At 38.2% G+C, this 22398-nt stretch overlaps 1 protein-coding gene across 6 annotated transcripts in view; it reads right to left on the bottom strand.

The window, feature by feature from the left end:
* The window catches only part of PPHLN1 (periphilin 1), a 185560-nt gene extending 163209 nt beyond the window's left edge, over positions 1-22351 (bottom strand). For 4 of the 6 annotated variants that reach the window (XM_043968057.1, XM_043968059.1, XM_043968060.1 and 1 more), the window contains exons 1-3: positions 22220-22351; positions 10296-10323; positions 5931-6022 (exon numbers count right to left, since the gene is read on the bottom strand). In XM_043968057.1, coding sequence (XP_043823992.1) covers positions 5931-6022; position 10296 — 93 coding nt within the window. In that variant the 5' untranslated portion in view covers positions 10297-10323; positions 22220-22351. Of the gene's footprint in view, positions 1-5930; positions 6023-9248; positions 9289-10295; positions 10324-22219 lie in introns of all 6 variants that reach the window. The other 2 variants (XM_043968058.1, XM_043968061.1) reach the window with 1 other exon arrangement.
* Between the last annotated feature and the right edge of the window lie 47 nt (positions 22352-22398).

The raw sequence follows: 22398 nt of genomic DNA, 5'->3' as shown, positions 1-22398 counted from the left end.
AGTCTTGGCATCTCTCACACCAAAGGAACTAGTCTTTCCTAAGCACCCTATACCCCAGCTAGTAAAACTAGTGGAGGACTTCAATTTAACTCTCTTTAACTTCAACAAATGAAAACAAAAAAGATACAAGAAAGAATTTCAGAAAGTTAGTGTGTCAAGATAACGAATGTGATAGATGAGATTTAGCAGATACTCAGAAGCCCACCTGGAGACTGATTTAAACTGATTGAATTGGATAAGGCAACTGACTGCTGAATGGATTACTGGCTGACTTCTAGTTAAGCACATCTGGCTGGTACTTAATGAATTTGAATGACACTAACCAATCAGCTTGAAAAACCTCCCATTTCTGGGAGGGGAAGATGAAACAGGAAGCTGACACTGGGGATGGCTCCTGGCTCTTTGGCTGCAAGACATCAGTGTAGTGGCAGAGAACTTCACAGGGGAATTTAGGAAGGTGAGGATTTCAGACTATAAGAAATCTGTTCTCAATCTTTCTCTTTCTTTTACTATCTTTCAATAAACCCTCAAAAAACCTAAACTCGTTTATCAGTGATTTTAGTCAGTTTCCCCCCAAAACTGGGGGGACAGATTAGAACCCCTATTTAGAATTTTAAATTACACATTATATATAATAGACCCAGACCCATCCATGATTTAGGAATTTTTGAATGTGAACAGAAAAAACAGTCATATTCAATCCCAAAGGACTATTGATGAAACATCCTATCCACCTTCAAAGAAAGAACTGATATTGATGGAACACAGACTGAAGCATGCTGTTTTTCACTTTCATTTTTTTACATAATTTTACATGTAAAACCTGTATCTGATTGCTTACTGCCTCAGGGAGGAGGAAGGGGAAGGAGAGAGGGATAAAAATTGGAACCTCAAGCTATAAATAATGTTTATTACTTTAAAAAAGTTCTTAAAAAAACAGACATCTTTCTCAGCTATTTATGATACCTTTACAAAAATTGACCACTAATTAGGAAATTTTACAAACAAATGCCACAAAGCAAAAATACTAAACACATCTTTGATGGACAATAAAACAATACATAATACAACATACTGAAATATATATATATGTGTGTATATATATACACACACATACACACACACACACACAATCATACTGAAAAAATGGACTTAGAAACAAAAATTAAAAATTAATGGATGGGTCTGGGTAGACAGAGCCAATATAATAAAAATAACAATCCTACCTAACTTAATCTATTCATTTACTACCATGCCAAACTATAAAAAAATACTTTGTAGAGCTAGAAAAAAATAACAAAATTCATCTAGAACAAAAGCTCAAGGATGTCAAGGGAATCAATTTAAAAATGTGAAAGAAGATAGTTTAGCTGTACCACATCTCAAACTGTATTATAGAGCAGTAATCATTGGAAAAATCTGGTACTAAAAAATAGAGAGGTGGATCAGTTGAATAAAATAGGTACAAATTACACTACAGTAAATGACTATAGTAATCTAGTATATGATAAGCCCAAAGTTCTAAGCTTTTGGAACAAAAACTTATTATTTTACAAAAACTGCTGGGAAAATTAGAAAACATTATGGCAGAAACTAGGTATAGACCAACATCTCACACCACATACTGAAATAAGGTCAATATGGGTACATTATTTACACATAAAGGGTGACACCATAAGCAGATTTAGAGAGCATGGAATGGGGGGCAGCTAGGTGGCACAGCAGATAGAGCACCAGCCCTGGAGTCAAGGTCAAAAAGACCTGAGTTCAAATCTGGCCTCAGACACTTGACATGTACTAGCTGTGTGACCCTAGGCAAGTCACTTAACCCCAATTGCCTCACAAAAAAAAAAAAGAGAGAGTGAGAGAGAGAGAGAGAGAGAGAGAGAGAGAGAGAGAGAGAGAGAGAGAGAGGGCATGGAATAGTTTATCTGTGAGATTTATGGACAGAAAGAATTTACAACCAAAGAAATAGAGAGAGCATTACATTGATTATATAAAATTTAATAGCTTTTATACAAACAAAACCAATGCAACCAAAATTATAATGAAAGCAGAAAACTGGAAAAGAATTTTTGAAACAACTATCTCTGATAAAGGTCCCATTTCTCAATTATATAGAGAACTGAGTCAAATTTATAAAAATGTAGGTCATTCCGCAATTGATAAATGGCCAAAGGATATCAACAGGCAGTTTTCAGACAAAGAATTCAAAGCTATCTATAGTCACATGAAAAAATGCTCTGGTGCAGTGGATAGAGCACCGGCCCTGGAGTCAGGAGGACCTGAGTTCAAATCCGGCCTCAGACACTTAACACTTATTAGCTGTGTGACCCTGGGCAAGTCACTTAACCCCAGTTGCCTCACTAAAAAAAAAAAAAAAAAAAAAAAAAAAAAAAAAAGCTCTAGATCACTATTGATCAGAGAAATGCAAATTAAAACAACCCTGAGGTACCACCTCAGACCTATCAGAGTGGAAAATATAACAAAAAAGGAAAATGTTGGATGTTGGAAAACTGGGACATTAATCCACTTTTGGTAGAGTTGTGAAGAGATCCAACCATTCTGGAGAGTAATTTGTAATTAGATGCTAGAAAACTGTGCACACCCTTTGATCCAGCAGTACTACTACTAGATTTATATTCCAAAGACATCCCTCAAAAGAGAAAAAGATCTATTTGTACAGAAATTTTTATAGCAGCTCTTTTTTTTTTGGTGGCTAAGATTGGAAATCAAAGGAATGCCCATCAACTGGAGAATGGCTAAACAAGTATGTGACTGTAATAAAATAGTATTGTGCTATAAGAATAACAAGCAGGATATTTCAGAAAGGCTGAAGGACTTATATGAACTGATGTATAGTGAAGTGAGCAGAACCAGAACATTGTGCAGAGACAGCAACACTGTTTGATGAAGAACTGCGAATGACCTAACTATTCTCAGCAATACAATTATCCAAAGACAATCCGAAAGGACTACTGATGAAACATACTATCCACCTCCAAAGAAAGAACTAATATTGATTGAACAGAGACTGAAACACGCTATTTTTCACTTTCTTTCATTTTTTTCTCTTTATCTGAATTGTTTTATACAAAATGACTAATATGGTAATGTTTTACATAATTGCACATATATAACCTAATCTGATTGCTTATCGACTTTGGGGGGAGGCAGAGAAGGAGGGATAGTATTTGGAACTCAAAACTTTAAATATAAAGGTTTATTTAAAAAAAAAAAAGATGTTATAAAGCAATACCACTTTTGAGCCTTTTTCCCAGAGAGATCATAAAAAAGGGAAAAGGAAACACATGTACAAAAATATTTATAGCTGCTCTTTTTGTGGTGCCCCACAAGGGGGGGGCATAGTAATATTAAGTTTTAGAGAATGTTTCAATTTTTGTTTTATTATATGTTTCATGTGTAACAACTAACATTCTGAATTCCCTTAGACATGTTTTTAAGAAATCTCATTGTGGGGGCAGCTAGGTGGCACAGTGGATAAAGCACTGGCCTTGGATTCAGGAGGACCTGAGTTCAAATCCAGCTTCAGACACTTGACACTTAACTAGCTGTGTGACCCTGGGCAAGTCAATTAACCCTCATATCCCTGCAAAAAAACAAAAAGAAAAGAGAAAACAAAACATTTTTAAAAGTTGATAAATTAAAGCTAGTTTACTTGAAATATAAGAACTGGGGCAGCTAGGTAGTGCAGTGGATAGAGCACCGGCCCTGGAGTCAGAAGGACCTGAGTTCAAATCCGGCCTCAGACACTTAACACTTAGCTGTGTGACCTTAGGCAAGTCACTTAACCCCAACTGCCTCACCAAAAAAAAAAAAAAGAAGAAGAAAAAATATAAGAACTAACCCCACCAAATCACTAAGATATGTAATTTTTAAAAAGGAAATCAAATTAACTATATCTAAAATGAAACATGAATACACAACCATTGCAATAACAAATATTAGAAACTTTCACTATGCCAATAAAACTTACAATCTAAATGAAATACACAAATATTTACGAAAATAAAAATGTTCAAATTAACACCAGAACGAGGACTTAAATATCCTAATCTCAGAAAAATATATTGAACAATGCAAAAATGAGTTACAAAGGAAAAATCATCAGGAAAAAATGAAGTGCAAGCAAATTCTATCAGATGTTAGAAGAACAATCAATTCTAGTACTATAAAGTCTAATTTTCTTCAAATAACAGCCAGCACTTCAATTACTTGAAGACAGATAGAATGGACACTCTTCAATTTATCAATGCCTTCCTGAAATGTAGAGTTTAGAAATGATTGCAATCTTCCAGCTGTGGTCTGACCAAGACAGAGATCCATGAGACTATCACCTCCCCAGCCCTGGACACTGGTACTCCTCTCTTAAGGTAACCTAAGATGTAAGTTTATTTTTTGGTTGCCACACTACTCTCATTCAGATCATATTCACAATCTTTAGTACACTGAAAATCTGACAACTTTTTCAGGCAAAACACTGTGGAACAACACTTATCCAATTTTATATGTGTAAGGTTGATTTCTGGCACACAAGGATATTTTTTAATATTAAATATTAATTTCCAGAGTAAAATCCTGAAAGATGTTAGCTACCAATCACAGCTTTGTGACATCTTGAAATCTGATAGATATGGGGGCAGCTAAGTGGTGCAGTGGATAGAGCACTGGCCCTGGATTCAGGAGGACCTGAGTTCAAATCCAGCCTCAGACACTTGACATTTACTAGCTGTGTGACCCTGGGCAAGTCACTTCACCCCAATTGCCTCACCAAAAAAAAAGAGGTAGAAATCTGATAGATATTCCATCTATTTCATATGGATAATGGTATCACCTGTTCATTCTTGTCCAAATGATTCACATTTGAAAAATATTTTGTTAAATTCTACATAAACTGTATCCACAGCACTCATCTGATATGCCACTCTCATATCCTTGTCACTAGCTTTACACTTTGGGTGAGACAAATGATTATTTCTCTCTTATATTAATAACCAATTAATAAATTAGGATTAAGCTTTTCCCTTATTTCCTCATTCAGAAACCAGTCCCATGTAGGTTAATAAGTCTTTGACTGACTGATGAGGGATGTGATTCCCCAAATCCTCACGTTACATGCTTTCAATCTTTAGTGGGACTCCAACTAGAAGACCTTACAAAGAGAATCTTATCTAGGCTGAGTTCTTACCCCACCACTGTTTACTGTTCACTGACTGGGTAAACATGGGATGCCTTTTTCCATATAGCTGGAGGCAGCTGAGCCTCATCATGTCCTCAGCAGGAGGAGCTGAATCCCTTCAGTCTACCTTCTTGTCTACCCCCTAATTATTAACCAGTCAGAGCTGATTTACACCCTCAGGTACACACCCTTTCCAAAAGATTTTTATGCATTCAATGTTCCCCAAGGTCCATCTTTAATTTCTGAGAATGCCACTGATTTCATTTTATTAAATATTTCCTAGTCATAATTAAGAAATTGATTATTAATTACCCAGACACTGTCTCAGAAAATTTCATTTGTCATACTGGGCAAGACACAAACTCTCAAAATGTTAGTTTTCTATTCTGTCAGATGGAAACAGTACTACTTACACAGTCACAGCCTCACAGCACAATGGTGATGAAAACACTTCGGAAACTTTGAAGGAGTATACAAACATGAGTCATTAATACTATCATTACTGCTCACATTTACAGTACATGAAAGGCATGTGTTTCATGTTTGATTGCTTTATTTCCAACAGAAAAGTAAGCAAATAATTAAAAGTATTTTAAGAGAGGGTTTTTCTTTAATCTGATGGAATTTTAATAATATGTTTCCTTTGAAAGGTAAAGTAATAATTGTAATGATAGTCTGTTAAAAATTCCAAAAGTTATTTTGTATTGTTCTATTTATAAGAGCAACTAACCTCAGGATGACTTCGAGGAGGTAAGCGTTCTCTTGGAAGTCTGTCATACTCATAGCGCCCTTCAGACCACATATCATCTCTTCTATATGCCACTAAGGAATAAAAAAAAAAGAAAGAAAAGAAACCCACTAAATCACAGGTTGCATACTTATTAGTAGTTTACTCAACTACTTAAAAAAAAAAAACTCCTTAGCATAGACATCAAAGCCCTCTATGGCATAACTCCAACCTAACTTTTCAATTTTTATACTATAACCCCTTGACACACTTGATGACTTGGCCAAATTGGTCTTATTCAACCATACTCCTGTGTAACCCTATCCCACCTTTGTAAATGTGTTTACGCATGAAATGTGCCCCAACTACCTATCTAGTGGATGTCCTCCCCAACGTTCTTTCTTTTGAAAAAAAAAATTGTAATTTTGAGTTCCAAATTTTATCCCTCCTTCCTTCCCTTCCCTTTCCTCCCCCTTTCCTGAAGCGGTAAGCAATCAGATATGGGTTATAAATGTGCACTTATATAAAACATTACCACATTAGTCATTTACTACAAGAAAACTTAAATAAAAGCAAAAAGTTAAAGAAAGTGAAAAGTAGCATGCTTCAGTCTGTGTTCAATCAATCTTTCTTTGGACGTGGATAGTATGTTTCATCATTAGGCCTTTGGGATTGTCTTGGATCATTGTATTGCTGAGAATAGTTAAGTCATAGTTCTTCATCAAACAATATTGCTGTCTCTGTTCACAATGTTCTCTTGATTCTGCTCACTTCACTATACAGTTTATACAAGTCTTTCCAAACCTTTCTGAAATCATCCTGCTTGTCATTTCATATAGCACAATAATATTCCATTTCGGTCACATAGTTGTTTTTTCCCCAATTCCCCAATTGATGTGCATTCCTTTGATTTCCAATTCTTAGCCACCATAAAAAGAACTGATATAAATATTATTGTACAAATAGGTCTTTCCTCCCCATCTTTCAAGGTCCAGATACACTGCTACCACTTTCCATAAAACTTTCCTTGATGCTCTCAAACAGATATAGTCAACAAGTTCTCCACAAACCAATGCATAATCACATTGAATTTTATTTAAAATTATCTGTATATTTGCCTTCTTTCCCTTTAGGGCACAAATCATTTGTTAATCATCCATTTGTCCCCTTATCACTCCCCAATCCCCTAGCCAGTACAGAGACTTACACAGGGCATATGTTTACACTGTATTGGTTGGAACAGAGGCTATCCTCCTCACACCCCTCCAAAAATGTAACTGAATAAATAAAACTTAAGTGAAGTCTATATTGAGTGTTATTTATTAATATATATCTATATAAGTATGCATATTTTTGTTTTCCAAGAAATACTGTTTTAAGGGCATAAGGTATATAGAATGGCCAGTACATATCTGGTCTAAAATAATAAATATTTGTTGGAATAAATTGCAAGACTAAGGAAAAAAAAGCAAAAAACAAAAATGATTAACTTCCTACTAAAGCAATCTTCTAGAAAATGCAAGGTAAAAGAGTGTGCCTCTGATAAAAAAGTACGTTTCTGTAAAACAAAGATTAGTCAAATAGTTTCCCTTCTCCATCCAAAAATTTTAAAGAAAATGTAACCTTTTGAGGGCGGCGCCAAGATGGCAGAGGAAAGACATTAAATGCACAGAGTTCCTGATACAATCACCCCAAAAACATCAATAAAAGAACCCCTGGAGCAGAAAAACACACAAAAATAGGGGCTGAGATTATTCTCCATCTATAGATAGACTACAGGGGGCTGTGAGTAAAGTCTAGCCCTGTCATCACACCAACAGAGACCCCATCCACACCGCCGGAGGAATTTACCCCAGAGCCTCTGAATCAGCTACAGCACCAGAGTCTTCTAGAACTAAGCGTGCAGTCGGTTGAGAGGGCTGGACAGCTGGCTGGGGGGGAACTGCAGGGGTACCAGCGGGACATAGGGAGCAATTCGGCTGTCCCATCCCAGCAGGAAACCAGGAAGAAATCCTGAGCAGTGGGAAGCCCAGGTGGGGGAGGGCTGCAGGCTCGTTGAAGCTAAGAACCACACCACAGAAAGCTTTACTGGTTGGTTGTTTATTAAGTAGGTTTGAGGTTATCTCTAGATCAGAGAACAGGCCAGGCAAGAGTAAAACCTCTCCTCCCTCAAACAAAAACACCTGGGACCCTCTGAAGCTGGGAACAGCAATGGAACCAAAAAACAGGGCCTCCCCAGGGGAGAGTTTAAAGTCAAGTAAAAAATGAGCAAGCAAAGAAAGTTCAGAACTATAGAAAGCTTCTTCAGCAACAAGGAAGATCAAGGGGCACCATCAGATGAATAAATCAACCACAGGGCCCCTAGAGCCAAAGCTTCCAAGAAAAATATGAACTGGTATCAATCCATGGAAGCTCTCAAAAGGGACTTTGAAGAAAAACTAGGAGAGATAGAAGGAAGATGTAGAGAGAGGGAGGAAAGAATGTAAAGAGAAATGAGAGCAATGCAGCAGAGTCATGGGAAAAAAGTCAACAGCTTGAAAAACCAAATGGAAAAGGAGATTAAAAAACTGTCTGATGAAAATAATTGCCTAAGAATTAGGATCAAACAAATGGAAGCTAGTGACCTTATGAGACACCAAGGCACAGTAAAGCAAATCCAACTGAATGAAAAAACAGAGAGCAATGTGAAAAATCTCCTTGGAAAAACAGCTGGCCTAGAAAATAAATCCGGGAGAGATAATTTGCAAATCATTGGACTACCTGAAAACCACGACCAAAACAAGAGCTTAGACACCATCCTGCAAGAGATTATGAGGGAAAATTGCCCTGATATTCTAGAAGCAGAAGCTAAAATAGAAATCGAAAGAATCCACTGATCACCTCCTGAAAGAGATCCCAAAAGGAAAATTTCCAGGAATATTCAAATTCCAAAATTTTCCCAAAAAATGCCAAATTCCAGAACTCCCAGGTCAAGGATAAAATATTGCAAGCTGCTAGAAAAAAGGAATTCAAATATTGTGGAGTTCCAATAAGGATAAAGCAAGATCTAGCAGCTTCTACACTAAAGGACCGGAGGGCATGGAATATGATATTCCAGAGGGCAAAGGAACTGGGCCTATAGCCAAGAATCATGTACCCAACAAAACTGTTATAATCTTTCAGAGGAAAAAATGGGACTTTAATGAAAAAGAGGACTTTCAGCCATTTGTGATGAAAAGACCTGAACTGAATAGAAAATCTGACTTTCAAATACAAGACCCTGGAGAAGCATAAAAAGGTAAACAGGAAAAAGAAATCTGGCCTCAGATGCTTGACACGTACTAGCTGTGTGACCCTGGCAAGTCACTTAACCTTCATTGCCCTGCAAAAAAAAAAAAAAAAAGAAGAAGAACTGATGGTATCTGAATACAGATGGAAGTATATTTTGTTATTGTTAGTTCCTTTTTCTAAAGTTTTTTTGTCTGCTATGTTTTGCATGACTGTACATGTATAACTTATACTGAACTGCTTAAGTTCTTTTTTTTTTGGCAAGGCAATTGAAGTTAAGTGACTTGCCTAGGGTCACACAGCTAGCAAGTGTTAAGTGTCTAAGGCCAAATTGAACTCAGGTCCTCCTGACTCCAGGGCTGGTGCTCTATCCACGGCACCACCCAGCTGCTCCCCCCCCCCTTTTTTTACTGCTTAAGTTCTTAAGGGAGAAAGGAAGAGAATTTGGAACACAAAGTTTTAAAAATCGATGATACAACTTATTTTTACATGTAAGGTGGGGAAAATCTAAATAAATAAATATTAAGAAAGTGCACTGTTGAGTAAAAAAAAAGTGGAAGATTATGAAAATGTTTACACTCTAACTTTTGGTTGCATGTGTAGGGGGGATTAATTTTTTCCCCCCAATCTTAATAGTATTTTTTCCCAGTTACATATATAGTTTTCAACATTTGTTTTTATAAAATTTTGAATTCCAAATTTTTCTTCCTCTCTCCTTTCCTTCCCCTCTCCCCAAGACAGAAAGTAATTTGATATATTATATATTTACAATTACATTAAACATCTCTGCATTAGTCATGCTGTGAAAAAGTATAAGAAAAACCTCAAAAAACAAAAAACAAAACAAAAACAAAACTGAAATAGAAATAGTATGGTTCAATCTGCATTCAGATTCCACAGTTCTTTTTTCTGGATGTGAGAGTATTTTCCATCATGCATCCTCCAATTTAAAAAAGTAAACATCAATAATGTTTAAAATAATCTGATAACCTTGGATAAAATATTAATTAATTTGATATGACTAAAAATACTAATGCTAAAAATGAATTTGGGTAATTTTTCACCACCCCACCCCAACCCCGAATAAGTAAGAGCACTTACTTGTATCTTTTCAGGAATCAACAAACTCCTATAGAAGAAAGAAAAAGTACAGATTTAAACAGTTATTTCTATACAAAGAATTAAATAGTTAATGTAAAATAAAAGCCAGAAATATATATAATCCACATTGCTGTAAACTCCACAGTATTATAAACATAAGGAAGAATTCTGGCCCTAGGCAGCCATTTATAATGAAAATGAATGAGACATAAATTAATGAAATGAATAAAAGGATATAAAAATTAACAATATATTAAATATTTTCAACTAAATGATTCTCCTTTTTAGTCAAAGGTAAATGGTATCTTAATATATTCAGTTTCAAATAAATCATGCCTAATATTTATTATCATTAAACATATTTAAAACAAAAAATAATTCCTTAGCAATATTACAAAATTAACCAATTAACTTTGCACCTCCTTCACCTTTATATTTTGAATACAGAATCATCCTTAGACAAACTATATAATTCCATGACTTTAAAAACATAAATTTCCTTTCAATAGTTGCACCTACTACATGCAAGGCAATGTAGTAAGCACTGGGGATAAAAATACTAAAAAAAGAAAACCAGTCTGTCCTCAAGGAATCTATTAGATCTAATGGGGGGGGGGGGAGAAGACAAAACACAAAAGTCACTAAACTGTACATATGCTTTCATTCAGCAATATTAGTACTAAGTCTATACAACAAAGAGATCAAAGAAAGAAGGAAATTACCCATATGTACAAAAATATTTCTTGTACCTCTTTTTCTAGAATTAGAAATTGAAGGGATTCCCACCACTTAGGGAATGGCTAAACAAGTTATGGTCTATGAATTCACTAGAATACTACTGTACTATAAGAAATAATAAAGGGAATAGTTTCAGAAAACCCAGGAAAACTAGTACAAACTGATGTCAAGTGAAGTAAGCAGAACCAAGAGAATAATTTATACAGTAACAGCACTACTGTAAGGATAATCAACCCTGAAATTAGTAACTGATCAACACAATGAACCAACACATTTCCAAAGGACTCATGAAACATGCTATCTATGTCCAGAAAGAGAACTGAAAGATTTAGAGGGCACACTGAAGCACATTTTCTTGCCCCCCCCTTTTTTTGGAGGAAAGGAACATTGGTAATGTAGAAATTTGTTTTGTATGACTATACATATTTGTATTGGGATCTATTTTCTTTCCTTCTTAGTGGGAGATGGGAATAAAGGTAAGGAAACCAAATATGAAGCTGAGAGTCAAATAAAATTGGGGGAAATGAAGAAGTAACTTTTTAAAGTAATTTTCCTTGCATTCGCAGCTACAAAAGATACTAGACTGTCATATATCTTACAGTGAAAATTTTCTAGCAGCTCGTTAGAAATGATCTACAAACCTCAATTACTTTTCTTTCTTTTTTTTTTTAGTGAGGCAATTGGGGTTAAGTGACTTGCCCAGGGTCACACAGCTAGTAAGTGTTAAGTGTCTGAGGCCGGATTTGAACTCAGGTCCTCCTGAATCCAGGGCCAGTACTCTATCCACTGCGCCACCTAGCTGCCCCTCAATTAATTACTTTTCAACAACTTGGGTAGGTGGATCACAATATTTCCCTTTCTCCAACTCAGGCCCTCATACTATGGGACTTCAAGATATATTGCTGTATGTTGAAGTGGTAAGGGTATTTGAAGAGAGCATATAGCAGGAGAAAAGAGCTCAGTGGAAAGAACCCTGTGGAAGACCTATGGTTCGGGGGATAACCTAGATGATGACCCAGCAAATGATACTGAGGAGGAGCAGTCACATAAGCAGGAGGAGAACCAGAAAGAATGAACCAAAAACTAGAAAGCAGAGAACACCAAAGGGATTGGGGGGGGGGGGTGTAATCAGCCATGTAAAAGGCTGTAGAAGTCAAGAATAATGAGGATTAGAGGCAACTTGGTGGCACAGTGGATAGAGCACCAGCCCTGGATTCAGGAGGACCTGAGTTCAAATCTGGCATCAGACACTTGGACACTTACTAGCTGTGTGACCCTGGGGCAAGTCACTTAACCCTCGTTGCCCGCCTCCCTCCCCCCAAAAAAAATAATGAGGATTGGGTGAAGCTCATCAGATTGGCAACTAAGAGAGCATTGGTAATTCTGGAAAGAGCAGTTGCAGGGGCATAATGAGGTGCCTCTCCCTCAAATATCCTATGTACTCACTCAGTTCCTCAACTTACTTCTCATGACCTACCTCTACCATGTACAAAAATGATCAGACTTGATTTTGTGATCGCCCCAAAACACACAACCCCCATGTTCAAGAATTCCAAAATCTCTTTATTTGACTCTAATTTATTGTCTTTTTGCCTCTCCTGCCTTTCAAAACCTACTCTTTGTCCAAACTGGGACCACCAATCCTGTGATCCTTCAGATCTCTTCTAGGCCATTTCCACTGCATTAGCTACTCACCCTTTCCCCATCTTAACTTCCTGGTTAACCATTCAACTCTACACTGTCCTCTTCCCTTGAATCCCTTGGCCTGTTTATCTTATCTCTGATTTTGCCCTGCCAATTCTCAGTCATGGATCACACACTAAACAGGTGCTGCTGAATGAAGGTAGAGAAAGTCACACAACCATTCTGACTGGGCCCACTACACAGTTATATTACATTGCTATAAGTCAATCCTTCTCAACTCACTACCCTCTTTCCACAGCAGCTCTTCCAAACCTTTTTATCCTTCCTTCCCCCCCCCCACCCTATCAGCTGAGAACCTTGCTTCACTTTACAGAAAAAACTGAAGCCATTCACCACCAGCTCCTTTTTTCTCTTTTCACATCACTCAAATGCCTTCTGCCAATAGCTCCTCCTTTACCCCTCTCTCACATCAAGTTGTATTTATTCCTGAGACTCACCCCTCCAATCACATTCTAACCTATCTCCTCCAACAAATTTCCTATCATCCCATTTCTAAAAACTTATCTTCAATATCTCCCTGTCTAATGGTTCTTTCTCTGCTACCTACAAACATTTCCATGGTTCCTCTATCCTCAAAAAACTTGTGTGTAATATAAAATACTAAATGTGGGTTCTAATCTGTTCCCCCAGTTTTTGGGGAAACTGACTAAAATCACTGATAAAACGAGTTTAGGTTTTTAAGGGTTTATTGAAAGATAGAAAGAGAAAGATTGAGAACAAAATTCCTACAGCCTGGCCATCCTATCTTTCCTCAATTCCCCTGTGAAGTCCTCTGGAGTCTCTCCTCCACCACGGTGAAGTCAGGAACTCAAAGAGAGAGCACTCCTCCCCCAGAGTCCGCTTCCTACTTCGTGTATTTCCTCCCAGAAATGGGAGGCTTCTGAAGTTGATTGGCTGGTAGCCTTGATAGACAGTACCCATGAGCAAACATCACTTCCTGACGCCAAGGGAAAGCTGCATGGCCTTGCCCTCAGAGGCATTCTCCTCATGGCGTTGCTTTGCTACAGTAAGTCTCTAGCAGGTGGCATCATTCCAATCATTACACTTGCTTGATCCTTCCATTCCCATTATCATCCTGTATCTAGACTTCTGACCTTTGCTCCCAAACCCCTTGAAAAAAAAAACATCTACAATAGTTGTCTCTACTTTCTCTCCTCTCACTCCTCCTAAATCCATACAATCCAGCTTTCAATTTCATCATTCCAATGAAAATGTTCTCTCCAAAATTAGCAATGAGTTGCCAAATCCAATGGCCTTTTCTCAGTCCTCATTCTCTTCAACTTCTCTGTAGCACTAGACATTAGACATTATTGATCACACTCTCCTCCTTGATACTAGGTTTGGAGAAATCACTCACTCTTGGTTCTCCTTTTATGTCCACTGTCTCCTTTGCTGAATCATCATCCAGATCCCACTCTCTAGGTATAGGTGTCCCAAAAAGGTATGTCCTGGGCCTTTATCTTTTCTCCCTCTAGACTACTTCACTTGTTGATTTCATTAGTTCCCATGGATTTAATACCATATCTATTCTGATGATTCTCATACTTACCTATCCTGCCCTAACATCCTTGCTCACCTCCAATTTTGCATCTCCAACTGCCTTTTAGACAACTTGATCAATGTCCAGGAGGTATCTGAAACTCAAAATGTCCAAAATGGAACTCATTATCTTTCCCCCTAAATCCTCCTCTCCTCCTAACTTCCCTATCACTATTGAGTATATCACCATACTCCCAGTCCTTCAGGCTACCAATCTAGGTGTCATTCTCAACTACTCTCTTATCTCCATATCCAGCCTGTGAGGACTAAAATTCAAGCTATACTGTCTAAAATATCTAATGAGTGATCACCAATAAATTATAAGCTTTAGCAAGAGTTAGACTTTTAAGCATTTATTAAGGAGAATAAGAATTTGGTAAAGAGAGAGAGAAAGGCCTACATTCATCTAATTATTAAAGGGAGAGAGCATTCCTAGCTCCCCTCTCTGCCAGAGTCCACAGGAAAGAGAGAAAGACTCAGAGCGCCAGGCTCCCCCTTCTTCCTCCCATAAGCAAATGTCACTTCCTGACGCCAAAGACGCATGGTCTTGCCCTCAGAGACCTTCACCTCATGGTGGAGCTTTTCTACAGTAAGTCTCCAGCAGGTGGCGTCATTCCAATATTACAGTCCCCCATTTCTTTCTTCAAGAAACGGGGTGTTTCCTTGATGAAACAGTCAAAAATAACAGAATATAATAACCTGTGCTAATTAACAATATGTTAATAACAATATAGAAAAGGGAGAGAGGAAAGTTTCGTCCAGAGGGGCAGTCCCTCACGAACCGACGCTTTGACACTGGTCTTGCAAAGGGAGGGCCTCTGTAGAGAGTACATGTTACAAATGGTTATATAATAACAGAAGGGAAAAAGAAAAACAACAAAACCAAACTGTTCATTTAAAGTCTTTGAAAGTCTTTTCTCAGATGTCCTCTAGGTGTAGTCATGGAATGGAAGACACATGGTCTTGCCCTCAGAGACCTTCACCTCATGGCGGAGCTTTTCTACAGTAAGTCTCCAGCAGGTGGTGTCATTCTAATCATTACAAGCCTATCGGTTCCACCTTTGCTATATCTCTTAAATAGACCCCTTTATCTCCTTTGATACTGCCACCTCCCTGAAACAGGCTCTCATAACCTCAAACTTGGACTACAATAGCCTACTTACTGATAAGCTGGCCTGCCTACTCCAATCAGTCTTCCATTCAGTTCCCAGTGACTAAAGCACAAATTAGACCATCTCCTTCCCCCACCCCATTAATAAATTCCAATGGCTGTTATCTCCTCTAGGATCAAATACAAGATCCTCTGTTGTTGTTCAAAGCCCTTCATAACCTAATTCCTCTTTCTCCCCTCAACTTGCCCCCAGTTTCTTATCTTATTCCCCACCACATACTCTTTGATCCAGCAACACTGAAATCCTTGCTGTGAACCATGAAGAAAAAGTTCTATGTCTTGGCTTATTCCCAATATATGAATAAGAATAGTATATGGATTTGCTATTATGCCAATATATATTGTAAAACACACATATCATATCAACTCTACATTCTTCAATGAGGAAAGGGAAACATTCTCTTCATCTCTGATTTGCTATTCCATCACACTCAGTGGCTTTTTGAAACTTCACGTCTCCTCAAGCCTCCCAATGCAATGAAGAACTTTACTGGAAAATTTGAGACCATTTACTGAGGTCTTTCTCTTTCTCCTCCTCCACATCTCACAACATTTAGACATCTTCCTCCATGATCTCTCACTCCAGTCTGGGATGAAGAGATGGTCCTTCTTGCCATGGCAAACCTTTCTATGGTCCTTAATTCCATCCTTTCCCAACTTTTCAAGCAATTTGCCCCTATTTCTTATCTCAATCTCTCCTGATCTACTGGTTCCTTCACAACAGCATACAAAACACAGGAATAAAGAGAAACATTAAAAAGGTTTCTCTTAAAAAGAAACATGGGGGTCAGCTAGATGGCGCAGTGGATAGAGCACCGGCCCTGGACTGAGTTCAAATCCGGCCTCAGACACTTAACACTTACTAGCTGTGTGACCCTGGGCAAGTCACTTAACCCCAATTGCCTCACTAAAAAACAAAACAAAAACAAAAAGAAACATGAATGAACAATGATAAAGGACTAAATAAAGACTAACCAAGGAGAAGGAAAAGAAATAAACATTTATATAGCACCTACTGTGTGCCAGATACTGTGCTAAATGATTTACAAATATTATCTAATTTTATCCTCACAACAACTCTATTATTATCCCTACTTCACAGTTGAGGAAACTGAGGCAAATAAAGGTCAAGTACGTTTCCCAGAGTCACACAGCTAGTAAGTTTCTGAGTTGGGGTGTGAACTTGGATCTTCTGAACTATAGGCCCAAGTGCTCTATCTACTGTGACACCTAGATGATACATATGTCCCCTCTTGGCCCTATCATCATCAAGTGAGGCCACAAAGGGAGTCCAATTAGATTAGACCTGGGAGTGGATCTTTTATGTCTTAATGATCTTAAGAAAAGAATGGAAAGGAAAAGAGAAATACATGAGGGTTGGGGGAATGTTACAGAAAATTATTTCACATAATCAGAACACCCAAGTAGACATCTATAAAAAAGAAGGGGGTGATGGGACCAGATGACACTTGAACCTCAGTTTCACCTGACCTGGTTTAAAAAGGAAAATTACACACATGTATATGTACACATGTACTCATATACAAACAAATACAGAAATACATTCATTCAACAGGGAAATAGAAAGAAAAGAAGAGAGGGGGAGGGGTAATTGGGAGGGATTAGTACTAAGGAAGTACCCAAAAAAGCTCTTTCTAAACTGGCAAAGATTGGGGATTTTAGGGGGTGCCAAAAAATTGGAGTCTGGATAAATAAGTTACTCCAAACACATATAAATATGATAGAATACAATTTCCTTCTAAGAAAAATTATGAAGAAACCCAGGAATACTTATATTAGTTGATACAGAGTGGAATAGAACCAGGAGAACAATTTATACAATGACATCAATTGGCAAACAACTTTGCCTATTAAAGGCAAATAACTTTGAAGGAATTAGGAGCTCATATCAAGCTCAATGACCAACCATTATTCCCAAGGACTAATGATGAAACATGTTTTTACCTACTAATAAGAGATAAAGTGCAGAATGAAACAATTTATACACACACACACACATATACATAAGCATGTGTGTATACATGTATGTATAATGGTTTATATATTATATATTTATATATTATTGTGGTAAGATTATTGGAATTTGGCTGACTCATTGGGAGGGGCCGCACCTGCCCTGCCATGAGGTGATGTATGCTGCTGATGTCAGAAGGAGAAACCACTCTCCATAGGCAGTTTTGAAGGACCTCCCTTTTGGGGGAAGGAAGATTAAACACTTGCTGAGGGGAGCTCACCCTCTTCCAGAATCTTTTTTTCCTCATGTGGTGTGAGCAGCAGCAGCAGCAGCAGCAGATGAATCCTTCAGGCCTGGCTGTGAGCTGTTTTTTTCATTGAAGCTACGAGCTACAGGTGGTGAGTTAACATACGAACTTTGCTCTTCTGGGTTTTTTTGTTTTGTTTTGTTTTGCAGGGCAGTAAGGGTTAAGTGACTTGCCCAGGGTCACACAGCTAGTAAGTGTCAAGTGTCTGAGGTCGGATTTGAACTCAGGTCCTCCTGAATCCAGGGCTGGTACTTTATCCACTGAGCCACCTAGCTGCCCCCAACTCTGCTCTTTTGAATAGACTTAGGTTAGAGGTAGGAGGATTATCCGTATTTCTTTTCCCCTATTCCCTTGTCTTTGACTTTATTAATTTCACCTTTGCTGTTTACTTTATTCCCATTAATAAAACCTGATTCATTTGTGGAAAAGAGGCTGTTAGGATCCTTTCTTATTGGTCTGGGAGAAATATCTAAAAAGGCAGTTCGGAGGGGAGGGAGCTTTGAATCTAGAGGTCCCTCATTATTTCCAGGACACCAATATTTCAGCAATGCACTCAATTAACTCTCCATATATTAAATTTGGCCCCCACATTACACACACACACACACACACACACACACACACACACATCATCTCTCAACGTGGCCAATGTAGACATTTGTTTCAATCTACTATACCCAGTAATAGGGTTTGTTTTTCTTTAGTTCTCAAGTTAGGAAGGGAAATCTGAGGTCAGAGTGAAAAGGCAGATTTTTGCTTTTTGAAAAATATGTGTGTGTGTGTTTGTATATGTAGTATGTATACACACACATTTTTAAGGAAGTCAGAAATCCTCCCCTGCAAACCTACAAAAAGATGCAGAAAATGCTGAATCCTAATGAAAAAATCCAAGAAAAACTCACAGTGAATAATTTTTCCAGCCCAGGTCAGAATAGGAAGTCAGAAAGAGGTCTGAGGAAACAGGTCTGGACAGCATCATGCCACAGGTAAAGTATGCTAGTACAGGAAGTGGGCAAGAGTACAAGTGTCACCTAGCATCTCCATTGCTAACTACCCAGTTTCAGGGGTCAGATCCAGAATAGACTGAAGAGACCAGTGCTCACAAGTGATGTTCTGGCAAAAGGAGCAGTGGTGGGCCCTGTCTACACACCTAGTAAGAAATAGGTTCATTAGCACACAGGAGCAGTGTGACTAAGACCTCCAGAGGAAAACAGGGTCTCACTTCTACCTTCTAACCCAATATGAAGCCTACAGAGGAATAACAAGGGCAGATTGAAAACAGCTAAACCCAATATTAGTCTACTCTTGTTCAAATACAAACCCAAGTTATGAACTTGCAGAGTTCAGACCAAAAAGGCAGCAATGAGACTTGCCCCGGATCAGACAACTCTGAGAGAACTCAGTATCTCCAAGAAAGCAGCAACAAGACCAGCCCAACAGATCTTTCCTGATGAAATGTACAACACCCAGATGTAACATCATATCTAAAGTCAGATCATAAGCTGGAAGAATGAGCAAACAAAAAAAGAATCCCAGCTCAAGACACAAATACAGACTCCAAAACTTCAACAAGCAATGCTTCAGAGAAAAACAAAGATTGGGCACAAACTCAAAAAGAATTTGGGCAAAAGATGAGACGAGAATTTTAAAATGTTTGTTTGGGTTGTTTTTTACAAATTGAGTGAACACACTTTAAAAAAATTGGAAAAGAAATGAGTTATAGAAGAATTAGAAAGTGAATTAATAACCTGACATGAGAGGTACAAAATCTTGCCCACACAACAAGCTCCCTCAAAATTAGGATGGACCAAATAGAAGCTAATATTTTCATGAGATATCAAGAAATATTAGAACAAAGTCAAAAGTCTGAAAAAATAGAAGTATATCTCACAGAAAAAAACAACAGAGATAGAAAACAAATTGAGAAAAACTTTAATGATAATTGTATTATCTCAATACCATGATCGAAAAGAGCCTAGACACAATATTTCAAGAAATCTAAGAAAACTGCCTAGATCTCTTAGAATCAGAAAGCAAAGTAGAAATGTAAAGAATCCACCTGTCAGCTCTTGAAAGAAATCCCAAAATGAAAACTCCCAGGATCATTACTACCAATGGCCAGAACTTCCAGGTAAAAGAAAAAATCCTTCAAGCAGTCAGAAAGAAAGAATTCAAGAACCAAGAAGCCACAGTGAGGATCACACAATTTAGCAGCCACCAATAAGAAGCAGTGGAGAGCTTGGAATACCAAATTCCAGGTGCAAAAGGATCCAGGCTTACAGGCAATAATAACTGACCTAGCAAAACTACAGGCAAGAAAATTTGACTTTTGATAAAACAGAAGATTTCTTAAGAATTTATATTGAAGGGACAGCTAGATGGCACAGTGGATAAAGCACCAGCCCTAGATTCAGGAGGACCCGAGTTCAAATCTGGTCTCAGACACTTGACACTTACTAGCTGTGTGACCCTGGGCAAGTCACTTAACCCTCATTGCCCCACCCAAAAAAAAAGAATTTCTGATGAAAAGACCAAAGCTTGCATAAACACTTAAATATAAACAGGTAAATACCTTTTATTACATTCAAATATAAGGAGACGATACAATGTCCCCTCTGAATCCTAACATCAAGGGTCATAGAGGGAATCGAATTATACTAGACCTGGGAAAGGTTTAGTTTTGTCTTGATGACCCAAAAGAATGTAAAGAAAGGGAAAAAGGAATACAGTGAAGGGGAAGGGAAAGGAAGATTAGGGAAAATAATCTCATATAATTGAGGTACCCAAGTATAATTCTATACAAACAAGGAAAAAGAGGTGAGGAGAGCAAGCTGATACTTGAACCTTACTTTTATCAGAACTGGTCAAGGGAGCGAAGAATACACAGAGACACAACTGGGTACAGAAATAATTCATGCAATATGGAAAGAGGAGAAGGGGTAACCAGAAGGGTAGTGTAAGAGATGGCTTAGCACTAGGCAAAACAGACTTTCAGTAAGAAAGTATAAACATTTTTATACTTCTTTTTGAGACAGTAAAGGGGGGGTACTCATAAATCGGGGAGATGGCTGAACAAATTAAAGTGTGATTCAATATTGTCATGCTGTAAGAAATTATGCAAATGATGTAAGAAATGATGAATGGGACAGCTTTTGAGAAACCTGGAAATCCTTGCAGAGTGAAACAAACAGGAAAATAATTTATATAACAACAAAATAGTAAAGAAAGTCAACTTTGAAAGACTTAGGAACCACCAACCACCACTCCAAAAAGAGTAATGATGAGAAACATTCTATCTCCCTCCTAATAGAGAAGTGAAAGATTCAGAATGAGACTTGTGGGGGGCGGCTAGGTGGCGCAGTGGATAAGCACCGGCCCTGGATTCAGGAGTACCTGAGTTCAAATCAGGCCTCAGACACTTGACATTTACTAGCTGTGTGACCCTGGGCAAGTCGCTTAACCCCCATTGCCCCGCAAAAAAACAAACAACCAAAAAACCAGAATGAGACTTGTGTATATACATATATGTGTAATTTTTTTTTAGTCATTTCCAACTCTTTGTGACTCCATTCGGGGTTTTCTTGGCAAAGATACTGCACTGGTTTGCCATTTCCTTCTCCAGATCATTTTATTGATGAGGTGACTAAGGCAAAAAAAGTTAAGTCACAAAGCTACTTAAGTATCTGAGGCCTCATTTGAACTCAGGTCTTCACGACTTCAGACTCCGTGCTCTATCCATTGCACCACCTACTATCTATTTGGGAAACTAGACAGTGCTTTAAATAAGTCTCAAGCTGTTCACTAAAGGAAAATTATATTTTAACATCAATTTTATCCCAGTGAAACTACATGATTGCAAATCACTAAAAACCCGTATCTCAAAAGAATCAACTGCTAACATAGTGCAACATAAAGACATCTGATCTACTGGGGCCTCAATTTTCCCCTCTGTAAAATGTGACAGCTAGGTGGTTCAGTGAATAGGCCTGGGGTCAGGAAGATCTAAGATTAAATATGGCATCACACTTACTAGCTTACTCTAGGTAAGTCACTTAACGTCTTTGCTTGCCTCCAGCACCTACCTCACAGGGTTGTTGTGAGGATCAAATGATAGTTGTAAAAGTACTCATGGCACATAATAGGCGCTATCCAAATGCCCATTTCCTCCTTCCCTGTTAAATGAGAACTCTGGAGTCCAGTTCTAACGTAACTGGTTTCGTTTCTCCTTTTTTCTCTTCGAGTTTGTTGTTAGGTTGTTTCCGTTTTTGTTTTGTTTTGTTTTGTTTTGTTGGGGATGGGGGTGAGGTTTGAAGGGGAAGAGGAAAGTCCCCACTGCGGCTGGACCAAAGCTGGAGGCCCCACACCAACCTCCCTTACTCCTAGCTCCCCAGGGGTATTCATGGCTTAGGCAAAGAAGGGAATGTTCCCTGCATACCTAACCGATTATCCCAGAACCATTCTAGAAAAAGACTCCCTACCACCAATGTTACCTGGGGGAATCCGCCCCACGAACACTGCAGCAGCCTCCAAAAGCAGAGAACCTTCACCGCCTCCGGGCTCACAGGAAACCGTAAAAACTAGACCACGCTCCGCCGTTTCTCCTACAGGGTCACATCCGGCGCGCGAGCAATTACGTATCGCGTCGGTCGTCCATCTCCTCGTCCTGAAA

Source organism: Dromiciops gliroides, chromosome 5 (genome assembly GCF_019393635.1).
Source record: "Dromiciops gliroides isolate mDroGli1 chromosome 5, mDroGli1.pri, whole genome shotgun sequence".
In the NCBI taxonomy this organism is placed as follows: domain Eukaryota; kingdom Metazoa; phylum Chordata; class Mammalia; order Microbiotheria; family Microbiotheriidae; genus Dromiciops; species Dromiciops gliroides.
Note: the sequence above shows the minus strand (reverse complement) of the source record. Positions and strands in the feature narration are given on the sequence as shown.